The 15,703-nt window shown below is 39.3% G+C and overlaps 1 protein-coding gene across 1 annotated transcript; it reads right to left on the minus strand.

The window, feature by feature from the left end:
* Nucleotides 1–518: 518 nt before the first annotated feature.
* On the minus strand, nucleotides 519–15,381 carry c9orf72 (C9orf72-SMCR8 complex subunit). The gene is made up of 10 exons (XM_053335884.1): nucleotides 15,211–15,381; nucleotides 14,061–14,559; nucleotides 12,870–12,965; nucleotides 11,644–11,708; nucleotides 10,940–11,012; nucleotides 10,118–10,234; nucleotides 9,145–9,380; nucleotides 8,991–9,048; nucleotides 7,788–7,897; nucleotides 519–1,915 (listed from the first exon to the last, which is right to left on the minus strand). Exons 2-10 carry the CDS (start codon nucleotides 14,505–14,507, stop codon nucleotides 1,729–1,731), a joined length of 1,389 nt encoding a protein of 462 aa, XP_053191859.1. The 5' UTR covers nucleotides 14,508–14,559; nucleotides 15,211–15,381; the 3' UTR covers nucleotides 519–1,728.
* Nucleotides 15,382–15,703: the final 322 nt, after the last annotated feature.

Consider the following 15,703-nt stretch of genomic DNA (forward strand, 5'->3'; position numbering starts at 1 on the left):
TCCCAAACGGCCCTGATTCTGTTTATCTGATTGATTGATCTCATGCATGGTGTGCACTCTCAGGGCTCATTGTATTGTGCTCTTTGAATGTGCAAATGTCTGAAAAAAGAAAAAAGAAAGGAAAAATATACAATACATTCGACGCACTCCATTAACCATGTACAGCACAGTCTTGGTATCAGCAGAAATCACAGTTATGTTTGAAGATTTCTATTTCCATGAGCAATGCAGTAAAATACTGTTGTGAATTAAAAGAACAACTATGGAAAAAAGTATATTTTAAAATATAGATCGCTGAAATTAAAAATGACAATACACTAAACTTTCATGGTCATACTATAAATTTTGTCTATATTCAGTCATTATTTATTTCACAATGCCTTATTTATTTATCTACTACTAAAACAGTAAGTCTACGTATGAGTTGTGGTTTTGAGACAGAGCCTGCTATCTGAGGGTTATTGGATCTTTGTCATCAGGGCCTTCAGCTGTGAATCCTGCAGTTTGAGGAGCTTTTACATCATCTAAATCCATTTTTACTTCATTGTTATTCAGCTTTACTCCATTAATGAGGAACATTTTTTTTATCAGTTCCATAGTACATAGCAACAAACAGTGTAAAAGTTGGTGATTACTCTTTATTGTTCATTGCCCGATATACATAAGTTGATGTAAAATTAGATAAATTCCTCTGTTAAAACAAAGTAAGCAATAAAGTAAAAAGCGGTGGAAATTGGGTAAATGTCTGTTGATGCACTGTTCTATATTCATATATTCATTCAAATTGTATGTAAACAGTAAAAATGCACACATGGCACAAACTCATCAACTCAACATATTACAATGTCAAAACAAATAACATTTTTGGGCGCAATTCTCAAAGCACATAAACTAAATTACTTGACTTCAACACCGCAGAAAAGTTGTGTTTGCAGTGATGCTGGATTATCCTAACAACAAATAGTTGCACCGTTGCTACGGGAGGAAAAGAAAAAAAATTGCCTGTGCAAATCCATTTTACGCACAGCTGGGTAAATGCATTTAATGATGACACTCGCCGTCAGCGACAAACACAGGTCTGCCTCATCAGGAGGGATTGTGTTAAGATTTCATTTGCAGTGCTTTTGTCTTTTCTCCTTTAATGAAATCTCCATTCTTTATGATTACTCACAACCTTTTAGTGGCAATGTACTGCAACATTCACGTTCAGCATACACGTTCATTAATTGAATTTTTGAAAAGGTTAATCCATGAGTTCAAAAGATTCAAAGGCCAAACTGAGGCTGTCATATAACACAGGCGGTGAAGAAACTAAGACCTCACGTTTTAATAAATAGAAATTTAAATTAAATTGCAAACGTCCTGGTGGGCACCTCAGTCAAATGAATACAGACCTTCTATTAACAGAAGACAAAGAACACATGAATAATTCATCTGGCACAGAATAATTGAAGTCTTCTGAAAACATTAAACTCACATTATGCTTACACATGATAAAGGCAACATATCAAAACTTGAATTCTGATGGCTCATAACAGCAGTAACAATCAGTCTTTGAAGACACAAAAAAGGCAAAATGTTCTTTTCATTTCAGCAAAGCAGAAATAAATTGTCTAATGGCGGAATACACTGGTGCACACTTTCATATAACAATGAAACAAACCATAAAACAACACAACATGGAAGTCTGCTTCCTTCTGTTACATAAAGTGCAGATGAAGAACAGAGTCAAAAGCTCATGAGCACATCTCGCTCCTGCATGCTGGTGTAGAATGGCTTCCCGAACACAAACGAGTGCAGACCTGCCCTCAGCTTCTCGGCGAAGGCCATTACAATGTTCAGGTCTCCTTCCACCGTCAGATCCAGGTCCGTCTTCAAGTTGCGCAAGGACCGAAACGGCTTCTTCCCTTTTTGCCTGTGAAAACAGGTGGAGAGACATTGTAGTGTAACTGTTAACAACCAGCAATATTCAGGGTCAGAGGCTTTGCATTAGCATCTAGTTGGTTTGCAGCTGTGCACAGGAATGCGATGCCACAATGAATTATGTATGCTGCTACAGGATGGCAACTGAGCATAAACAATCTTGTCAAAGCACCTGTAAAATAGTATGCCCTTAAACCTCAGACTGTTGCTCTAGCAACACCATAAACAAAACCACTTTTATGCTGTAGCACGTAGGACACAAATAATGTTTTTTGCATGTGTAGTTAGTGTTTTCTCAGGAGTGAGATACACTCAGGCAATATTGAGATTCCTGCAATATTTAGTCGGAAAACAGTATACAGCATCTGAAGACTCTGCCACTATTTTGATAGTAAATGCCAAACATTACTTTCTAATTCTTAATAGCAAGTTTTTGCTGCTTTTCTATGTTTTATATTACACAAAGTGAATAGCAAAAAAAGAAATTGGATGACATCACCCTGTGACAGGCATTCGTAAGACATTTTATAGGCCAAACTATTGATTAGATGAGAAAAATAATCAGTGGACTATTCAATAATGAAAAAAGCAAATAATTAGTTGAAGGCCCTAATTAGTATGATTGCATATAGCTTTTACAGCATGTCTGATGTGTTGGTTGTAAGGTAAAATACACACATCCACCCTTAATTAAGTCAAGTATGTGCGGCATACTTTAAGGAATTTTTTTCTTTGTTAACTTAATAAGTAAAGCTTATAAATAAATATCAATGCCCAATAACAACTATTCCTAGACACATTGAAGTTTTAAATGAGATTACGTTCACCAATATGAGTGACTCCTTTACCATCACAAATTTTATTTCATCTGTTTTTACTATAAAATATTGAGCAGTGAAGCTTTGAAGCTTGACGTGGTGACACAATGTGAGTTTAAAAAAACAAAAAAAAAAAACAGGATAAAAAAAAAATTGGATTAAGACTTTCTTGTATAAGAGGCATCTTGCTGCTCACAGGCTTGTTTGCATTTACTGATGCAACTATTCAACCACTTTCAGAAACCCCAGTGTCTGATGTAGTGCTGTGCCATCCACTTTCTATTATGCATTCGCTTTAAAGTTTAAATGGTCTTAAAAAGGTCTTTAAAACAGAACATCTCCATTAAATGTCTTAGAGCAGGTCAATTAGGATTTTGACAATAAATAGTTATTATAGGGCCAGGGTTGCTTATGTACCGAGTCAGCTGAAGTCTTTTAATGTCTCTTATGAACAAAAGAAAAGCATGTTAATTTAGGACTTTACAAGAATCAACTGCTGTCCTGAAAAGGAGTGGGAAGGTCAGTTCACTATTGTGGAGCACAGAAGGAGATGAGTCAAGCCCAGATGGAGCGATGACCAGGTCGCCACAGGGAGGGTGGCATTACAAAAAATTCAGGAGAGCTGAAGACATGGAGGACTGCAGCGCCTCAGATTAATTGAAAGGGGTTTAAGAAAGGGCTTCTGGAGCCGAGCCAGGAGGTAGTTACTGTAACCCTGATGGGACGAAAGCGTGACTAGAGATACAAACATTTCTATATATTTTTTTTTTTTTTACAAGGAACACAACAAGGTCCCTAGAGAGGAGGGTAATTTGATTGGTTTAAGTAGTGTAAAGCTATAGCGCTGCTTTCTTACATGCATTATAGTTAACTGAATGTTCTGTTAACTGCCTAAATCAAAGACTCATTAATGCAAAGTCTGGTGTGGGCCCATCAAAAGCCCCCAGGTCACCTTGCAACGTGGCATTCTGTCTCATTCCAGTGCCTGAGGGTGGGCAGAGAAATGAGAATTTCTCGTCAGTGATAAAATGACGATCATAAAGACATAATTTAGGCCATTTTCAGACTTATAGTTAATTTGCTTTGATCCAAATCTGTGGATGAATTGCTACTTTGTTGCATTTTCCCTAGGGTTGAGTTTGGTTCCACACTGCAAAATTTCTATGTGTGGGAGCTCTCTGTTAATTGGTCAGAAATCTGATGGGGTTGGCGGGGCGAGAAAGGAACGTTTTTCTTCTTCTAGGATAGTTATCCCAAATGGATCATCAGCAGAACTGACATTTCTTCATAACTGTGGTCATTGGGCCAAATACCAAGCCAAAATATGGGAGTGGAATGGCTCATTTGAACGCACTTCAAGACATCATCTATAAAACAATGAGTTACTTGACATTTTATAGAAAGACGATGTGCTTCCTTCAGTCAGCTGAGGAGAAGACCATAATGCACAGTTTGGCTGGCTACGGGAGCTGGTTGAATCCAAAATCTAGGGTCAGCTCTAGGTTGGATCATGTTAATAGCACAAACAAACTGTACCAGTGTTTGTTTGGAACCGTACCGAGACCACCTCTTCAACAAGGTCTCGATCTGGTTGGTCCACTCCAATTGCTGTGTTTTAATGATGCACAGACTGAAGTTATACCTGCGGGCACCTTGGTTCATCTGTGGATCGGGCGGGTCGGGTCATAAATGTGAACATTCTGATTAATAGCAGATGTGTTACGGGTGGATGAAATCATACATAATTAATAAGGAAAATATTAATTACAATCTTTTAAAATGTTAATATTTCAAGCTTCATAATCGCACTTGAAGATATCAGTACTTCTCTCCATTAATAAAGACGCTGTGTGCATTTAGGCAGGAGGCGCAGCGGTGCAACTTAATTGATATAAATCTCCAGACATGCTGACAAGATCGGTCAGGATCTAATGTTAATTAATGTTCTCTGTTCTTCTACACATCCAAAAGGTCACACACTCAGTCTGGCTCCAATGCAGTAAAACTGTTTGGAGTAAAGCAGACGTCCTCCTGATAAATCCTTGGATCCGTCAGAGCTGTCTAAAAAAATTTTTACCTCAAAAGCTACAAGTTTAATTCTGTTTCCACTGGAGAGTTTTCTCTGTCCTGTCAAGTTTATAGCTACAGTTTATAGTTGCTGCTTAAATATTCCATCATATTCGCTGCAGTGACATTACTGCAGGCATGGAAATATTCACAATTCCTGAAAGCAGCCTCTCTAATTTTCAAAGTAAATCTTTAAAACACTCATACATCAATGCAACATGCAATAAAGAAATCAGCTGGGAAGCTCATGCTGCTCGACATAATCTAAAAAGCGATATTGCGTGCAGGGGCAAGTAGAGATGGAGTGAGTTGTCCATGTGGTTGATGGTCTCTAATCCGGAGGAAATCATTTGTACAGGTGGGAGTCAGGTGGATGATTTATGCATACATGTGGATGTGGATGACGTCAAAAGCCAATCCTCGCATCACCACGTGCGTTCACACTAGCCTGAATGAAACGAGGGGGATAACGCTCTGGGGTTCCATTCAACCGAACTGAACAAGGCAGGTGTGAAAATGCCAGAGTTTTGATGATGAGAAGAAAGGAAAAGTACATCACTGGCATTGCTATAGGGCCTCTCAGAAGTTGAGCTGTGGTGACTGAGAAGGGCATAGCATGTGCTTTATATCATTCTCCTGCGCATTTCAACACATTATTCACACTGATGCCTATCACGCCGATAGGCATACTGTCCTTCTGGGACGATGCTGAGGATTCATCACCCTGTGCACCAGCTGCCTCTTCTCAGTTTCTCTCAACACCAATCACCCACATGAAGCATTACTGTGAGCCTGATTTGTACATTTATGTCATATACAGCTATACAACAATAAATAAGAAGAAATTGTAACTAGGCGTACAGTTTCTTCTTATTTATTGTTTATTTTGTTTGACATTCTAAAACCAAATGTATGAATTTTACAAAGACATAAAACAGCAAAAACAAAAGCCAATTCTAATATTTGACAAGCCAGAAGCAAGAAGTAAATGTATCAATATTATTCATTTCCTGTTGATCCTTTTAAAGCCTTATTGTGCTTGGCATACTGTAGCTACACTAGTGCTATTGGTGTTACATTTGTACAGTCCTTTGCCTTTGTTTGAGCTGGATAGCTTATATTCATTTTTAGTCTACCATCCCACACTTAGTTTCCTGTGCACGAAAGGCCTGATCTATGAAAGTGTAGAGGGTCTGGCACTGATGCAAAAAAAGAGAAAAAAAGAAAAAAAGAAAAGAACTCTGCAAATCCATTTAGCTGGTGCTACACTGAAGGACAGATTTTTGTGCTTCTCAGGACATACATATACATGAAGAGGTATGTCCCTACTGAAGGACGGAATTGTTGGAGGGGAATATTGAAATTATTCAAATGTCTCCACTGCAAAGTGCTTCAAACTTCACCTCGGATTGTGTGCGATATGTAGCAATAAGATATGGCATGTCATAATCTTTGCGTGTGAGAACATGACTGCTATTTTTTTTCCTGTTGCAGAGAAACAGTAAGGCAGACAGTGACAATAGATTGCTGCTTTGTTAGGTAACTATAAAAATTGGTAATCTCTACATCATGATCCTGGATCCTGGACATATAGCTGCTGCCTGCTCAGCACCACTGTCTGTTGGAAAAATACACCGCAGAATTACTTTCCCTGAATCTTTTTTTGTCACTGCTGTAAAGTTAGGTGTCTTCCAACTTGTCTGTACATTAGGGCAGAGCACCCCACCACTGTAAGAATGTACTCTTGTATAATATCTACCATGCATAATGTAAGGTAGGGTACCTCACTGCTATAATGAACAGATATCAGCAGACTTCATCCAAACACTACTGCAGATGATTTCACTGTTATATTTCCCAGTTACTGAGTTTGTGCGTATGAATAAAGGCAGCTGTTTGCTCACACTGTTTTTGATTATGAGCAGTATAATGAACATAATCCTCCAAAAATATTCTGCCTAAAACCAAATACCCTGTCCTTCAGAAAACAAGCACTCAGATCTAAAGCGTTCTTTTTCAATGCGTCGCGTCATACTGGTTCAGAACAGGGTGAAGGATGACTCATCTGATCATATAGAGGTCTTTCTTCTGCTCAGCAGAATGCTTCCTGCGTTCGTTGCGCTACGTCTCACCTACGCTGTATTCCTGCATGGTTTACTGACCGTAGATTCCACTCTGCATGCTTCGTGACACACAGCTGTTCATCTTGATGAATGTGTCTGCTTTGCACCAGCAGTCAGCTAAATCAGAGTTACTTGTCTGTATTCCCATACATTTCTATTAAGTGGGCAGACACTGCAGGTAACTGGAATTCCTCTCTGCATTCAAAACATGTTTTTTTTTTTCTTTTTTTCCTTTTGGAGAGCGTTCACCCTGCACCCTGTGTGTTTCTCTCCTGCCACCCCACTGTCCATCCACCCACTGGCTTTTAAGATTTGATTCAGCTGGTGTCCTCTCCAAGGACTAACAGATGTTTCTCAAGTGGAGTTGATGTTGTCAGTTCCCTATCATTGAGTGTTTGGTAATTTGTCCCTCTGAGCTAGCTGTACCCTCACCCCTGTACACCGAAAACCCTGGGGACATTACCAAACGCAGAAAAACACTGACATCAGACATGTCTACAACAACTTTTTTTTCTTCCAAGTGTGTTACATCAAGCCACAGATTTCAAGGCTTTAGGGGTGCTTGTTTTTGTGTCCCGTGGGTGGCGGTGGGTGGGGTGTGGGGGTGGTGGTTATCAGTGGCGATGTCGCTATCAAAGCAAGGTCAGTGGCAACAATGCTAAAATCAAAACAAAAGCAATGGCAGAAGGCAAAAAAAGAAAAAAAAAACATTATAAATAGCCTGAAGGTGAGATAGCAGCTCTGATAAGTTGATTTCTCTCTCTATAATACCGGGGTGTATGAGTGTAGAGGACTATTGCCACACAGAAAGCTTCCCTGTTATCTGAATTCAAGTCTTATTAATGACAGCTCTTACGTGTCGTCCTCGATGTATTTGAGCAGCGTGAGGGCCTTCCTGTGGAGCAGCAGCAGGAACTGGGCCAGGTAAGTGCTCCGCAGGGACAGGCCCGGCTTCAGCATGAACACCTGTGTACGACACAGGATGTCAATTAGTAGTCCAGGCTATGGCTCTGCTAGAAAAGGTTGGAATAATACAACTACCCCCCCACCCCGCCTTTTGTGCTAACCTTGAGGAAGAAACATATTGCTGTTGTCATGAGAAAAAAAAAAAACTTGTAACCACAACTCTGGGAGCACTTTCATGGGAACAGCGGATGGGTTGTGACCCTTGGGAATAAATCCTGCTGCTTTGTGTCTACGGGCTCTAGAGAGTACATCGGTGCGATGGGAGCACATCATTCAAATATTTGCGGTAGCGGATACAAGTACTGGTCTGTGTTTAATAGCAAGGTGCCTCAAATGATATAAGACTATGAATATGCCCCTTTCAACTTCACAGCACTGCGCTGTGTTAAAAAAGACAAACAGATTTGTCATAGATACACCAGATTCACTTCCAATTGATGATTTCATATTCTTGATTTTGCAGCGCCCCTAGCAAGCAGTGAAAACAGTCACGAATTCACTATTTATACATTGTCTGAAAGTTCCATGAAGCTTTCTGTGTAAACCACTTAAGAACATAATATCACTGCAACAACATTTTGCAATAGGAACACATACAAAACAGAACAGAATAATAAAAGGATGTTTTTTCACCATGTTCTTGCTTCTGTAAATTTGTGGAATAACTTTGGTGAACCTGGTCGATTTTTTGTGAACTCAACAACTTATATCTTGGGTATCCTTTTCAGGCTTGACTCAAAGTTAACCAATGTCAGTTATTTGTAAGGAGGATGTTAGAGAGCAAATGTTTTGTCATTTTCATTTTCCTATCTGACCACAGAACTCTGTGCCATCTAAGAAAGATATGAGTCAAAAACTCGCCTCGGAAATCTGCAGCATGATTCATTTAAACAATTATAAGGGTAATATTGTGGCTAGGTAATCTATACTCTACATGATGCTGCAACAAAGACACAATTATTTATAATTTCATAATTGTGGATATATTCTCATTTCTGTGTGGTTTTCTGGATGATATTTGATCTGGGATGTTTCCTTTATATGCAAATAATAATAATAACATATATGGCAAGGAGTGTTGCTTTATTCTTACCTCGTCTATAAATGACTTCACCAAAGTGTCTTTATGCATGACATCTTGAAATATATTCCTAAGAAGAAAGGCAAGGTGGTTATGATATAAGTATTAGGAAGTTCTCTGTAGTATTAAAGTAACACTTAATAAAGCAGATAAATGTATGTCTTACAGGTCAGGTGTGAAGGTTTCATCGGTGTGAATGATTGTGTCGGGCGGTATCTCCTCTTCGCTGTCCGTCTTCCAGAGCGTGCTCAGCTCGGACCTCATGTAGCGGCGCTGGTTGTACGTGTGTTCGTGACACGGCGGCATCTGCTTGACCGTGTTGATGTCGACGTCAATGTGCGTTGTTGGGTAAGGCGAGTAGAGAACCTGGCGGAAGGGCAGGACGAAGCTGCCCGTGGAGTCCTAGGAAAAAGAAAAGGCCAATACTGAAAAACTGCAAACCCTGCAGGTAATGGCTTTTTTTTGTGATGTTTGAAGGCCTGCGTGTTCTTTCCCTATTAATGCACACTAAATCAACGATAGGAAGTCCACTACTTCCAAACCGTGAAGATATATATTAGAACTTCTAATGCTAATGGTGATATAAACGTGTATGTTTATGTGGCATTTTCATAAACTATTTCAGTTGTTGCAGGCAGTGAGTTACGCCTCGTCTCCGTGTTGTTTCTCACTGGGCCAGTTTCTTTTGTTTCTTTGCTTTATGTGGAAAAATATAAAAGGGCCCTGCAGGTGCTGTTACAACTAGTAACAGCCCAAAACAGCCAGTGTGTACCATACTGACTCTCAGATTGAACTAACAAGCTGCTACTTCAGCTTTCTTCTTTCAAGTCATGTTGAGTTACTGTTTGTTCTGGTTATTTAAGTTCAAAAGAATAAAACACATGTATGTTAATGTCTTGATTTGCACATTGCAGCTGTGCAGTTAAGAATGAAAACGATACAAAGGCAGCCTATAAAGCTGTCTGGGTGTGTGAAATCAGATATGAAACTTTTGCAATACAGCCATGACAAATATCTTATCGTAAGAAAAAGAAATGAAGTCAGAGCAGAACAAGACCGGGCAACATCAACTGAGCACGCCAAACTGAACAATAAACAGGCTCTAATTCAGATGTCAGTGTGTAATGAGAGGTGGCTACCTTGAGCAGACCCTGAATAAACAGGCCCGTGTCATATTTGAAGGAGGAGTCAGCCTTGCAGAGGCGAGAGCATTTCCTCTCGGCAGGGGTGAGGAAGAGGCAAAGTGTCCGCACAATCTGCGCAGAGAGAGACATCATCGATCAGCAGAGTAACAGTTAAACTATTGAACTGGAGCATTCAAAACACAATGGATAAAACTCAGCATAATTAAGACTATTTAAGCACTAATGCTGTGTGAAGTTTCCCCTTTAAAGCATAAGCAGAATATAATTGGCCTATTTTGTTCTATTTATCTTGATTTTGCTGGATGTTACATTTAAAAAAGTGGTGGATTCTTGCACACAGTCAGCTCAAAGTTGGTTGAAGAAGCTACATGTTGGTTCAAGACCATCACGTAGGCTTTAGCCTTGAGGCGAGTTGTTAGATACAAATAAAAGCCTTGATTGAACTGGGCCTCAATTCAAGCCTCAAGCCCAAAACAAACCAAATTAAGGCTGTAAGATATTCACTGGGCAATCTGTTTGTAGCTGCTTCCTACTGTAATATTGATCCTTTGAACAAACAATACATGGTGTGCAATGCAATATATTATTCCTTTCTCAGTCAGAATATCCAGCCTTTGTTATTTAATTCAAGATGTCTGCTCATTTTAAGTCATTTATATGCTTTATCATATCACTTTCATCTTTTTGGAAACAACACAAGCAGTATCAGACACTAACAAAAAGTGCTTGCGCGGCTCATTAAACTCAAAACCTTTTTAAATGATGTAGACACGTTAGAAATGTGTTTGTGCGCCGCAGCTAATCCGGTAAATTTACCTTGTTTACTTTCTCCGGGTTGCTTCCGACTACTATTGAACAGCCGCAAGTCTGGAGATGAGAGCTGATGGCCCTGAACCACGGAGACAAAGATGCAAATTAAAACCAGCTAGTTTCATTAGCATTACTGTAATTAATAGTGACAGCTTTTAGGAGTGATGATTGAGACACAAGAATGGTGTCCTGAGAACATTTAGTAGGCTTCACATATGAAAGATTCAGAGGAGGAGTGACTCTGTGCTAATGGGCAGTTATATTAGCCTTGTAATCCTCAAATCCTTTTATCCTTATGGAGTTTGGTCATATTTTAGCCTTTTGGATTTAACAATCATTGAACTTAGAAAAAAACTAACAATTTTGACTCAATCTGACATGATCTCAAATAATACACAGCTGATCCATTAATCCCAATTAGCTATATCCTTGTCCATTAAGTAAATAAGTCCCAGTTTACAGATGCTTTGTCATATTCACAGGATGTTCAACTTATCCTGTTCAAGTCTGAGCGACCGGGAGCTTCATCGCCGAAGTGTATGAACTTTCCCAACTCTCAACACTAACAGCGATTTAGATTTGGGGCGCCCGTTCTCTGGAGGAAACTTGGGGCTAAGTGGAGAGCCATTACTCATCATTGGAAGGTTGATGGGTGTTAAATGGGTATTGTTCATCATCCGTCTCCGTGCGCCTGTTACCGGAGTGCTTACTTGTGGAGGAAATCCTCGTGGCAGCTGTCCCCGATGTCATCATCATTTAGCACCGTGTCTTTTATCTGCTCAGCGGGGGTGAAACAAATGAGTCATTTTTAAAAATTGGTCTCGACAAAAGATGCAAAAAGTGATGATGGGCGCATTTGCAAATCGTGCGATGAAAATAAGATGTTAAAAAATAACCCCATATTGTAACAGAGCACGAAACAGTAAAATAAAATAAAAAAGATTCTGCAGAGCTTTTTTGTGCTACTTTTTTTTGTTGCATTTGCATATTAGAGGGAACAAATGTGTTTAATCGCACTGGGTGGTAAACTAGGCAGAGAACATGGATAATTTAAACCTCTTGGAAATAGAGGACATTTGAACAACTGGGAACAATGAAACAACCGAAATTTAGACTGAAATTTTGTTAAACTTTATGGAAAATGACTTATCAATAGAACAGTCCGTGCAACAATTATTTAGTCTTTTTTTTTAAGCTAAAAAATCAGAAAGTTGCTGGTTGTAGCTTCTGAAATATAAGCAGGTGAAGCTTTTAGGTACTTTTTCAACTGAGTAACTTTAGATTATTCATTCATTAGAATGTTGGTCAGACAAAACAAGCCTTTGAAAATGTCACTGTGTTCTTTAATTAATCAAAAACAGGCATTTTCACCATTTTCTGACATTTTATAGACAAAAAGATTCATTAATTCATTAAGAGAGAAAAAAAATCATGTTTTGCATCACATTACTGAAACAATCTACATCAAATAGTCAAAGCTATTCATAATCACATTGCAGAACACAACTCACGTTTCTCTTTATCTTTCACTGCACAGTTGTTTTGAGCAACAATGATTAGTCAATTAACTGATTAACTGAACGATCGCAGAGTTTATCAGTACCTATTCTAAATAATCAATTAATTAACTATTTTTAAAGCAAAAATGTTACACAGGTCATGTACATTACAGTAAGCTGAATGTTTTGGAGGTTTGGATCTGATGATGTCACCTTGTGCTCCAGGATAATGAGATGGACCAAATGATGAATCCAGAAAATAGCTGGTTGATTAAATGATAAATGTTATTTGCAGCTCTAAACAAAATTAGTCATAAATATGTTGTGGTTTTGTAGAAAAACTAATTAAGGTTTCCTACTTCACTGCTCATTTAAAAAAAATAGTTTATGATATGTGTGTGTGTGTGTGTGTGTGTGTGTGTGTGTGTGTTACTCACATCTACATCCTCTGGCACACTGTGTGTCTTCATGGAGGCCAACAGCTCCATGATAGGGACGATCTCCAGACTCAGCACTGAGATGATGTTGAAGCCCTACAATCACGCAAAGAGGAAACCGTCAACTAAAAGCAGTGAAATGCCAATTACAGTCATTACTGGAGGCGAGCTGCCAATAATTCTGGCGTTGACTGCAATGTCAATCTATTGCTCAAAAGATGCCAGATTTCAGGATACCAAAAACACCTTACTTTGATACATGTTCTTCTACAAAAACCCCATTTCATTTGACAAACAGAAGCTGAAATGTTCAGCTGGGAGCTGTTAAACACAAACAGACATACAAAAACTTTTCCTAAATTAAATACACCCAATGTGTTTGATTCAAATCACTGTTGAATCAAAGAACAAGTAAACAAGATTAAAAGTGAGTGAGCAGACATTCAATATTAACTTTAAGTATTTGAGAGTTTTCAGCAGTCACTGCAACAGACCTATGCAAAAAGCACTATGATTCAATACCAGTGCTGAGAGCAGTTAGCATTATTTGATAGCTGTCAGTTGGAAGAGCCCTGGAAAAATCTGGTGCTCTGATATTAACATTTATAAGCCACCTAAACAGAGCACTAAGGATTCCAAACTCCCAAACATCAGGCAAAACTTTAAAAAACTACTCAAACTTCATCCATCAATTATTAACGATTATGATTAACCTAATAATACAATTCCTTTTTGTTAAGAGAAACATCAGTGACAATGTAAAGCAAACCAACAGGGATGTGATAAATATATGCAGAACACAGGAGGTTGATAAACAGTGCGTTCACTGATTCAACCTTATGTGACCGACCAGTATTGATGGAGTTAATTCAAAGTTGCAGTCCTTTCTCATTATGTGATCATGTCATTTTATCTATCTCTATTATGACCTGCTCACTAGCTCCGTCTGCAGGAGCTCACGCAGCTAATTAGCTAACTTACTCCTCTACGTTGGGAGATTGTATCTTGATTATTCTGCCAATGTTGTTGCAATCCCTAATGGATAAAACAACAGAGGTGATAGATTACCAATTATTCCTTTAAAAGCAAGAATGGAAGCAGTAAAAAGTAGAGTAATAGTTTGCCTACTCCTATGTGGATATGAGGGTGTCTAGGAGGGAAAAGTCAAAGGATCAGTATTGTCAAAGGTACCTTCTGCATCCAAATGCGTCCCTTGCGGATAACATGTTTCAGCCTCTCCACACAGATAGTGTGCAGAGGCAGGTAGAAGGCCAGCTCCGTCTGAGGCAGAATGATGGACAAGGCACATGTGTTCTTGTCCCCCTTCAGCTCGCCATCGAAGATGAGAGACACGATGATGACACCCTTCTCCGCCAGGACAAAGAACTTTACGTCCACAGCACCACACTCAGCACTGCGCAGAATCTCCCCGTTAAGTGTATGATTGGCCAAAAATGTCACCTCTCCATCACTGAGGAACATCACCTGATCGCCCTTTGGAACCCAAATGTGGCGCACACGAGGACCCAGGATGTTGTCCCAGTAGGCAAAGGTGGCAGCCAGCAGCGGGCATTCTCCCTCTACTGCTACCTCAGACTTTGCCACAGCAGGTGACTGAGGGGGACCGCCAGAAGACATGGGAGTTACCTGGAAATGTGAAAGTCGTCTGAAAGGCTGGAAGATGTTCAATCTGCATGGAAAACACAGAAAAACAACACTACAAATGTATTTATGCTAATAACATTCACTAAGTCATCATAATGAATCCAATCTGCCTTTCAGAGGAAATGAAAGTGGTTTCTTTTTTGGGATGCTGTTTAAGTCAGCTGACACTTCAAGCAATTTCTCTTCCTCTTCCAAAGTCTAGCTTGACAAACATAAAACTGAAATAAACATATGCATGTTTCCAGAGCTGAGAAAGGTCTCACTAAACTAAAATATTAAACTGCTGCTTAATGGGTTATATGTATGCCGAATTGACTAGCAGCTCCTGACAAATGAATGTTTATATTGTCGTGGACTTATATGCGGATATATGGACTTATAGGATTTATATGCGTTTAACATTTATAATTTCTAGAAAATATGTTAGCGTGACATTTTTTACACATACAAGTACAGCATGTACACACGAGTAACGTTACACCTCAACATTAGTCAACTAGCTAATTCCTAAATACAGAGTAAAGCCAATACGCGTATGAAATAGGGAGGCAATAACTTAACTGTCACTGATAGAAAAGTCAGTATTTTGTGGCAGTTAAACTCAGGCATTTAAAGCCAGGCTAACTCGCTGTGCTAACTCGCTAACAAGCGTTGGCCGACAACCGCTACCACCTACCTGTTCTGTCTTTTAGACTCTAACCATCCACGCCAGCGCCTTTCTAGAGGCAGAGTTTCAAATCTTGCTCGAAAACCATCATTGCATTTCTTCTGTTAGTGTCAAAACATGAAGGGGTTAGCATTAGCCAGCTGCAGAGGTTTTGTTGTCATGGACTTCCTAGTTCGTCAGTATACGTCACGATTGATGTTGATGCACAGCGCCCTCTAGCGACTGAGCCTTCTAGCTTCAGGGGGGGCATTAAAAGTCAGTGATGTCATTTTTATTTAAGGTTCTCATCTGCACGAAATTGGTTATTCAAATTCGTTTACATGAAGCCTGGTCTACAAATGAATGTATATACAAGCAAAACACTTTTAATTTCCTCTTCTGAGGAGGGCACTGTGGGTTTAAATAGCTCCCCACTTGACTTGTAGACCTAATAGCCACTTTTTCCCTTTTCCCCTTCAATCATACCACTGTAAATTACATTTACATGACATCTCTCCAGAGC

Source organism: Scomber japonicus, chromosome 16, assembly GCF_027409825.1.
Source record: "Scomber japonicus isolate fScoJap1 chromosome 16, fScoJap1.pri, whole genome shotgun sequence".
Taxonomy (NCBI): Eukaryota; Metazoa; Chordata; class Actinopteri; order Scombriformes; family Scombridae; genus Scomber; species Scomber japonicus.

Coding starts and splice junctions, on each gene's coding strand:
- c9orf72 (XM_053335884.1), bottom strand. CDS start 14,507: ATGTCTTCTGGCGGTCCCCCTCAGTCACCTGCTGTGGCAAAGTCTGAG. Junction 9,049..9,144: donor GAAACCTTCACACCTGACCT/GTAAGACATACA, acceptor CTTTCTTCTTAG/GAATATATTTCAAGATGTCA. Junction 7,898..8,990: donor TGAAGTCATTTATAGACGAG/GTAAGAATAAAG, acceptor TGTCGTACACAG/GTGTTCATGCTGAAGCCGGG.